This window comes from Phoxinus phoxinus (genome assembly GCF_949152265.1).
Source record: "Phoxinus phoxinus genome assembly, chromosome: 11".
Lineage (NCBI taxonomy): Eukaryota > Metazoa > Chordata > Actinopteri > Cypriniformes > Leuciscidae > Phoxinus > Phoxinus phoxinus.
Genome location: NC_136886.1, coordinates 34,901,309 through 34,911,167, shown reverse-complemented (window position 1 = coordinate 34,911,167; position 9,859 = coordinate 34,901,309). Strand labels below are relative to the sequence as shown.

Below are 9,859 nucleotides of genomic sequence, written 5' to 3'. Positions count from 1 at the left end.
CCCAAAGATAAATGAAAGAAAAAAAGACATTCACAAGACACCAAATACAGATTCATTGTATGTGACCATAGATTCCCTTTTATATTTTTAGCACCTTTAAGAGACTTCATTAAAATAGTTAGTTACAGAAAACCTTCTATAAAGGAGGAGATTTAGCCTAGACTATCGACATTTTTTAATAAAGAATTTGCCGTTCAGGATAATAAAGTTTACAATTTGTCATTACTTTTATCTTCATGAACATAATTACAAATATTTGCTCTCACCTTCAAACCGGATCAGGTTATCTCTGTTTGCCCTGTAACGTCTTCCAGATAAACATAGATGCTCAGTGTGTGTGTGTGTGTGTGTGTGTGTGTGTGTGTGTGTGTGTGTGTGTGTGTGTGTGTGTGTGTGTTTTATCCGAGAGCTTCTCGCTGCACGACTCATGTGTCACGGGAGGTTCCCTCACAACACTGTGACACAGTTCAAACACACATATAAATGCGCAGGTGTGTGAACCGGAAGCTCAGAGATGCAGTGACAGTAACTCTGATAGGCCTACCTGAGGCAGAATGAGAAAACAAGTCTAAACTCGAGTCTGATCCAACGACCATTTCATTCCACGGAACCTTCATTCGGATCGGCCAGCCTTTCAACCACACGATTAGGCTAAACGTTTATTTTCATGCAAAATCGGATGAATATGCCATAGAAGAACCACTTTTGAGGACATTTTTGCACTAATAAAGAACCTTTTGTGGAATGGAATGTTAAAGGTTCTTTATGGAACGTTCGATTTGTTGTAAGTGTCATTAGCGGTTACATCGCTGAGACTAAACCGCGGTCTGGGCTAATTGACGCGTTTATCAGTGGGTGTTATTGTAAGTCCTACAGAAAGATCCATGTCAGAGTTATATTATGAGTCACGGAAACCAACAAACATAAAAAGTGTTAAAGTGTTAAACCCTCATCAACCACTGAAGGTCTGAAGGGGGAGAGAGAGAGAGAGAGTGTGTGTTTGTGTGTGTGTGTGTGTGTGTGTGTAACGTGCAGCTCGCCTGTAGTTTCATGTTGAGTCGTGTTTCTTTCTGCCACTGAACTTCTTCATGCCACAGCAGAAGCTTCGCTATCACACATCTAGAAACGGTAAGCGATTTCTAGCCTTTCTGACAAATAGCCTACTATGAATAATGAGGGTCAGAAACTCTGGGAGAATATGAATAAGTGCAAGTTGTGCTTATGTGTGTGTGAGAGTAGAGTTTCTGCCTGGAATTATTCATTCCAGTTTGTGTATTATTTTATTGCTGTATTTGACAGGGACAATGCAGAATAGCATTGAGCATTTTGAGGAGCAGATGTGCTTCTATCTGATTCATAACTCTACCACGTGTCTCTCTAAAGCTTTTAACTAAGAACCAAAGACATCTGACATCAAACAATCTAAAATTTAAAACAAGGTAAAACTATGTAAGTACAGAAAATTAAATACACGCAAAGAAAATAACCAATTGCATATAGCCGATTTAGAAGAATTTAAATTATTTTAGTGTCTTTTTGATTAACTTTGTGGAAAGTAAAAGCTTAAAAGTAAGGTTCCATTTGATAACATCAGTTAACATGAAGTAAAATTACTTCAAAAGAATATATTAATCCTACTTGGATCGTGTTATTTTCTACATTTACTAATAAATTACTAAAATCAAATGTTGTATCTGTTAATATTATTTAATGGACCTGAGCTGCATGAACTTGCAATGAACAGCTGTATTTTTTATTAACATTTAAGATGAATAAATACTGTATCAAATGTATTGCTCATTGTTTATGAGTATTAACTGGTAACACTTTATTTCAATTGTCCACTTTAGACATAAGTAACTTTGCAACTATATGTCAATTTGCTAACCCGAACCCTAAACTATCAGCCTACTAATGAGCATATTGCAAACTTACTTATAGTCAGTAGAATGACACTGTACAAAATTATGATCAATGAGTTATGACAACATGTTTTTACATTGCTTTAACATTGCATTTTTTAAGTCAGTTTGGTGTAATTTAAGTTGAAATTACGTAAAAATGCAAGTTGATTGTACTTTTTATTTATTTTTAATTAAGGCAGCACTTTTTACAGTGTAAATTGAACCTTCAAACAAAGTGTAACTCATTAACCTTACTGTAAAGTGTTACTGAATCAAATCTGCAAATTTCAATGGACTGATTATCTTTAATTTGATGCGTCCTGGTGGGCATCATTATGCAAATGTAAATCAACAGACTTTGTGAGAGCTTTGTCGTTTTAATGTCAGAAGGTACGATCAGTCGAGTTGTTTTCCTGCACCAAACAAGCATCAATCTCTGACATACGCAGTTCTCTAATGTAACACGATACGGTTAAACGTTAACATGTGTGTGAACAGAGACCCAGAATTCCTCAGCTCCACATCACTCACATCTGAAACTGAACTATAACAGACTAAAGAGTTCTGGTCATGAAATGAATCAGGCTGGCTCAAATTAATTTCTCTAAACAAAATATGAAGAGCGTTTGACCGAATGTGACGTTACTCAGAAGAGTAATTCCAACCCGATCTCACGGCAATTCGTACGAATTTTACGAGGTGGCTAATTCGTACCAATTCATACGACCTCACTCGTACGAATTTGTACGTTTTTTGCTAAATCGTACATATTTTACGATTTGCCAAAATCGTATGAATTCATACGAATGACCTACCCCTGACCCCGCCCCTAAACCCAACCGTCACGTGGGTTTAGACAAATCGTACAAATTCGTACGAATTAGCCACCTTTTAATCACTCGTACAAATTCGTACGAATTGGTCGTGAGATAGCGTTGGTAATTCACCCCCGGTTTCACAGACAAGGCTAAAGCTAGTCACAGACTAAAATGCATGTTTGAGATGTTGGTAACACTTTACAATAAGGTTCATTAGTTAACATTAGTTAACTACATTAGTTAACATTAACAAATAATGAACTGCACTTATACAGCATTTATTCATCTTTGTTAATGTTAATTTCAACATTTACTAATACTTTATTAAAATCTTGTTAACATGAGTTAATGCACTGTGAACTAACATGAACTAACAATGAACAGCTTTATTCATATAAACTAACATTAACAAAGATTAATAAATACTGTAACAAATGTATCGCTCATTGTTAGTTCATGTTAGTTAATACATTAACTAATGTTTAATAAATTAACCTTATTGTAAAGTGTTACCGAGATGTTTATTGAGATGTAACAAATTATGGCAGCATATTACAACAACATTATAATTTAAAATAGTTAGATCATAATACTTTTACATAATATTCATAATATTCATAATAATAGAAGAAAAACAACAAAACACAGCCAAAAACAACAACAACAACTAAAGGTAACACTTTACAATAAGGTTCATTAGTTAACATTAGTTAACTACATTAGTTAACGTTAACTACTAATGAAATGCACTTATAAAGCATTTGTTCATCTTTGTTAATGTTAATTTCAACATTTACTAATACTTTATTAAAATCTTGTTAACATGAGTTAATGCACTGTGAACTAACATGAACTAACAATGAACAGCTTTATTCATATTAACTAACATTAACAAAGATTTATAAATACTGTAACAAATGTATTGCTCATTGTTAGTTCATGTTATTGTAAAGTGTCAACCAACAAAAGAGGCACAGGTCAATTCAGTTAGCTATGCATTAAAGGGTAACTGTTGCCAAAATTTAACCTAGCGATTTTGATGCTATCATAGTAGTGCCCCGTGCTCTCCCATTCAAAAGGCATTTTGACCGAAAACGAAAATACGGTCAATCTTAAAAGTGGCGTTTCCATCCTAATTATGCTTTTACACGGAAGTTTAACTCGGGGGGTAGATAAACAAAAAGAGCCTATAGGTTCCATTTTGGCAACAGTTACCCTTTAAGAAGAGTTGGAAATAGTCATGGATACATGCAAGAGAAGCAAATTGTGATATAAAAAGGGGTAATTTAGGAAAAACAGTACATGATTAATGATTAATGGTTTAGTAGCAAGAAAATAAGTTGGGAATCAAGCTATTTGATCTCCTACGCATGTTTGAACAGGTTTAACTGAAAGCACTGTCAGTGCCATTGTTTCGTCTCACAATGCACACCAGTCATGTTTTTATTTTTATTTTTATAAATGATCTAATTAAACTAAGGCCTAATCCTGGCTTGATCGAATCCCTATCTGTGAAACCAGGCCTTGACGTTTGGATGAGCAAACAGCAGACGCCGCATTGGGGTGTGCACTCTTAGAAGAAAAGGTTATATATAGAACCCCTAAAAGGTTCTACACTCTTAGAAAAAAAGGGTTCATTGGGGTTCTATATAGAACCATAGGGTTCTTTACTCAACTCCAAAGAACCTTTTATGCTAAAAAGGTTCTATAATGACAAGAAAGAACCCTTTTGGTTCTTAAAAACTTTTACAAAGGGTTTTGTATATAGAACCTTTTTGGGGTTCCAAATACGAAGCGCCTATGGAACCTTTTAAGGTTCTATATAGAACCCTTTCTTCTAAGAGTGTGTGGTTTGTTTCTGCTCACGTTGTTCAGTAAGCTAATGATGTTTTCATGCTCTTGTGTTTTCAGGACTCAAGTGATGGACCCAAATGAAGCAGATCTGCTCACCCGCACCCACTACTGGTCGCTCCGTGTTCAACAGCACAATCTGCCTGTGTAAAACTCAACTCTTGTGACGTTTTTGACCCTGCGATGATGAATGTGACGAGCTGAGGAAGACTAACAGCTGCAAGACGTTTGTGACTTCTGGTGATCCATGGGTGCGTCCAACTCGAGCTACCAGAGCAATGAAGTCCTCTTGCTCCACTATAACTACACGGGGAAACTGGATCCGGGCCGTGACAGAGATGGACTCAAACCGCAAGACTTCGTCTTCCTCTTCATCTGCATCCTCATCGTTGTGGAGAACACCATCGTCCTCATGGCCATCTGGAAAAACAAGAAGTTCCACATGCCCATGTATTATCTGCTGGGAAACCTGACGCTCTCAGACCTGCTAGCCGGATTCACTTACATGCTAAACATCATACTGTCCGGACCAAACACGCTGAGCTTGACGCCACTTCTCTGGTTTATAAGAGAAGGCGGTGTGTTTCTCACACTAGTGGCGTCTATTATCAGCTTGCTGGCTATTGCTATCGAGCGCTACTTCACTATGCTAAACACGAAGCCACATTATCGTGCCAAGTGCAAGCGCATGTGGGCTCTGATCGCGGTTAGCTGGGCGCTGTCGGTGTTGCTAGGCACCCTTCCCATTATGGGATGGAACTGTTTGAATGATCTGAAGTCGTGCTCAACCGTGCTTCCGCTCTACGCTAAAAGCTACATCTTCTTCTGTGTGTTCGTGTTCATGGCCGTCCTCTTGGCCATCGTCGCCCTGTACGCCCGGATCTTTCACTTCGTAAAGTCCAACACGCAGAACCCGAGCTACGTGCCGCGCAAACCCTACGGGCTACGCTCGCGGAAATACATGGCGTTGCTAAAGACGGTCACCATTGTAGTGGGAGTGTTTATTCTGTGCTGGATGCCTCTGTTTGTGCTTCTTCTCCTGGACTTCATGTGTCCTGCAAAAGCATGTCCGGTGCTATACAAAGCTGACTACTTCTTGGGCATGGCCATGATTAACTCCTTCATTAACCCCATTATTTACACGATGACCAGCAGAGACATACGACGGGCCATCCTGAAGCTCCTCTGCAAACGCTGTCTGACCACCAAAGACGGGCAGCTGAGGGACATCGGCATTAAGATTAGCTTCACTAAGACTGACGCAAACCACCACGGGGGGGAGACGACCGTGTCATCGGGAAATGCCACAACCATAAATATCAAACCCATCTATCCCAAGCTCAAGTTATCCGTCATCGCCTAACTAACGCCATGTGCTAAGCCTAACGTGTGTTAATCAGAGTTTCTAGTTTCAGAATTCTAGTTTAGAAACGGCGATATTGTGGCTGGAACAACATACAAAGTATGACAATGATGATCTCAGGAAGTAATTATATGCTTCATTTATTGTTAAAAGCATCTAATGTGAGTTTGAATATCATATTTGCATGACCTTTATAGCCGTGTTGAAAGCGACAATGGATAATCTAAATCTGATCTTGAAAATGAAAGGAAACAAGAACATTCAAACTGAACTCAATGTGAACAAACAAGAGAGTGTTATGGCAAAGATTGTTTGTCTTTTTATTAATGTTAAAATTTAAATGTAAAATGTCATATTTATGAATTTGATGTACTTATGCATTGTTTTGCAAAAGCAGTGTACTTGCAGAGACTCCGCCCCCACTCTCTTCTGATTGGATGTGATGTTGAAGTGATTTGGTTGCGAGGGCAGTGCATTTGCAGAGACTCCTCCCACACTCTCTTCTGATTGGATGTGATGTTGAAGTGATTTGGTTGGGAGGGCAGTGCATTTGCAGAGACTCCTCCCCCACTCTCTTCTGATTGGATGTAATTTTGAAGTGATTTGATTGCGAGTGAAGTGCATTTGCAGAGACATTGCAGAGTGTTCTTGGCCATGACATCTTCAGTGCTGAAAAACGATCCTGAGGACTCCGACTTTGTTACACATACAAGCCTAAGCACATTCAGGCTCTTGACGAACCAAACCGAATTAAAGGCACATAATAAATCACAGTCACAAACCACAGCTGGAAAGAAACTGTGAGCATTTCAAACACAACAATCGGGCTTTGGCAAAATTCCCCTTTGCTTACGCCATGTAACCCAATGAAGCTGTTGTGGGCAGAAGGAGGTCTCTCTACACAGGTGTTTTCCAGCCGTTCAGCGTTGGGTCACATGGCCTTTTACATTTGCAAAAATATGCAGACATACTCAGTTCTCGAGTTTTAAATTATTGAGTGCCTTGGCTTCATATGTTTTTTGAAGGTAGAAATATCTCACGTCCAAAGTGCACCGAGATACGGACTTCATACCCCAGTAGCAATCTTTGCATTTTGTGTTTTATGATATATATCAGTTGATCAAGCTGTATCATCGAGATCTGCAGTGCTTGCAAAGACTTCACACAGACCGTTTCTGCAGACTGCACTCCGCAGCGAACGGCCCTGTTGTGATATAAAACCATTTACAGTACGTCTGTAGATTCTGACATTGTAAAATATACAAACTCTTCTTCGCAGCAACATGAGGAAAACTCACTGTAAATATCCAGGAATGCTCTTATTGAATGTTGAACTGTAAGCATCTCTTAACACAAAATGTGTTTGCACAGATTGTTTTGTACAGTGTAAATGTTTGGCATGATGTTTTTATAAGCTTTTTTTTAAACCTCATTACTAAGTTATATTTTTTCTAATTTGACAATAAATATTTTTTAAGATAACTGAGAAACAATGTTCATGCATTTCACATACAGTTAATAAAGTGTGACGTTTGACCGTCACATGAAAGAGAGAAACCTGAAAGATAGAAAATATTGTGTGTGTGTGTGTGTGTGTGTGTGTGTGTGTGTGTGTGTGTGTGTGTGTGTGTGTGTGTGTGTGTGTGTGTGTGTGTGTGTGTGTGTGTGTGTGTGTGTGTGTATAAACAAGCCGGTTGCCAGGAAAGCTGGAGAACAATGTCACATAACAACATTTACCTCAGGAAAGCCATTTAATGACCATAATATATAGCACATTAGTTGGCTAGAAAAAAGAGAGTGTTTTGCTAAATATGTGTATGACATATTTACTATATTTTTACTTATAGCATTAAATAAAGTTGTTTTGTTATTATAATAAAAAATGCATTAGGCTATATTTATGTTTACAGCATTAGGTTTAAAATTAACGCCTATCTTGTGTAGCCTACCTAATATTTATCCAAATGAGTCAATATTGAATCAAATCACAAGAATTTAATTTAATTGAAATCGTAAGATGTGTGTCAAGCAATAATAATAAAAAAACGTAGCTTACCACACATGTTGTCACTAAACCTAATAAAATTCTGTTTAGTTATTAAAATGTTTTGACAATCACAATACATTTATTGTGAGGCAAGATTTTTTTATTTTACATCCCCCCAATCCAACCAGCTAAAACTTCACACACACACTCTGGGGACATTGTAAAAAGGGCATTATAAGACCATTATAATATTTTTCTATGCAAAATTCAGAAACCTTTGTTATAGTGACACCGGTGGCCGTTAAGTGAACTGCAATCAGCTAATTATTAATTGCTCGTGCTCACGTAATGTACAAGAGACTGAACGTGATTCAGTGCCATGATAGACTTTTTCATTCTTTGCTTAGAAGTAAAAGAAGTTGGTAATACATTAGCAGAAGCGATATACTGTTAACGAACGTCCCGACGCAAATATGCAAATATGTGCTGCTCTTTCCTCTCAATAACAATAATAAACACAACAAAAATGAGAAAGCAGCAGTTCAGAAATCATCTGGTCATAGAGATGTGGATGTTTTCAGCAGATAGTTATGATAGTTTGATTATAATATAAAGTATATTTGAGACTAGAAGACTATATAGATCTGACTATTGTTTGAATTAATCACTTCTCTTTGCATGACATATGAATCGCTCTTTTGGCTTCATCCTGAACATTGTATAAGCATTCATTAAAGGGGGGGTACAATGGTGTTTCATGTATTCAGAGTTGTTTACAGTGTTAAAGAGATGGATTCTCATGCTAATAATGGCCAAAGTTTGAAAAGTTATTTTGAACGAATAACAGAGAATTTCTGTGCTAAAAATCATACTTCCGGGTTGCAACACGTTTCGGCTGGTTTTTTTCTATCGTAGATCTAATGACGTAGACCAGAGTGGAACTCCTTATATGAGCATTGCTCTCGGAAAAGCGCGTTCACGCACACGTCGACCAGAGGAGAGAAAGACCGCGCTCATCGACGCGCTACTACCGGAAATCATCAGCAGCAGCGCTAAATAGGAATGGTTGATGTCAAGAATGTCTCCAAAAAAGTGTGTTTTGGGATGTGAGGGAAAGTTTACCTTGTTCAGCTTCCCAAAGAACCCAGTGTTACTGGAACAGTGGATGCAGTTTGTATTTCCGACACAGCAAAGGAGTGTGGCAAGTGCGGTTTTGTGTTCTGGTCATTTCAGTGACGAATGTTTTATTAACAAGGCCCAGGTCGTCGCTGGATTTGCAAACCAAATACTATATATATATAGTAATATGGCCTACCGCACCACGATCGATAATAAGCAAACCTTCCCGGGCGCTCCCGCTTGACTCTATAGCTCCGCCCACGCCCAGAATCAAGGACCTCGGCTTTTTCCGGATAGAATCGGAAAGCTGTATTTTTATTTTATAAATATGATGAAACTAAAGACTTTTTGGAGATATGAAGGACGCACTATTACTCTATAGGTACTCAAGATTAACATGAGATTGACTGAAACTAAGTATTTTACCCCCCCTTTAATTTTATGTGTCTCGGGACCGTAGCCGTCAGATCATTTTAATTTTCCCGGGAAAAACGTCCCGAGTCCTTCACATAAAAATCGGTCTTTTAAAGATAACAAGTCTCGTTTTTTAAGTTTTGTTACCAGCTGTTCACACATTAGCCCCATTCAACACAGCAATCCCGGGAAATTACCGTAAAAAAGGCAGAATGACTTTTCCAGTAAATACACAAATATGCCGTTCACACAAGCAACGGCGATCTGGCTTTTTCCGGTAAGAGGCCGTTCACACATCAGCACCACGACACTGGTAACCTCTGTGATGTCAGTCATCGGCAGTGATCTTTAACACACACACACAGCATCATAACAGTAATTTAATGTTACAGCTTCACTTACT

The 9,859-nt window shown here is 38.2% G+C and overlaps 1 protein-coding gene across 1 annotated transcript; it reads left to right on the top strand.

Moving 5' to 3' along the window:
* The first annotated feature begins 510 nt into the window (after nucleotides 1-510).
* s1pr5b (sphingosine-1-phosphate receptor 5b) lies at nucleotides 511-7,490 on the top strand. Its single transcript, XM_079628552.1, has 2 exons — nucleotides 511-1,128; nucleotides 4,634-7,490. Exon 2 carries the CDS (start codon nucleotides 4,821-4,823, stop codon nucleotides 5,934-5,936), a length of 1,116 nt encoding a protein of 371 aa, XP_079484678.1. The 5' UTR covers nucleotides 511-1,128; nucleotides 4,634-4,820; the 3' UTR covers nucleotides 5,937-7,490.
* The last annotated feature ends 2,369 nt before the right edge of the window (nucleotides 7,491-9,859 follow it).

Bases quoted from the DNA above. Each gene is read 5' to 3' on its own strand.
- s1pr5b (XM_079628552.1), top strand. From the start codon at position 4,821: ATGGGTGCGTCCAACTCGAGCTACCAGAGCAATGAAGTCCTCTTGCTC.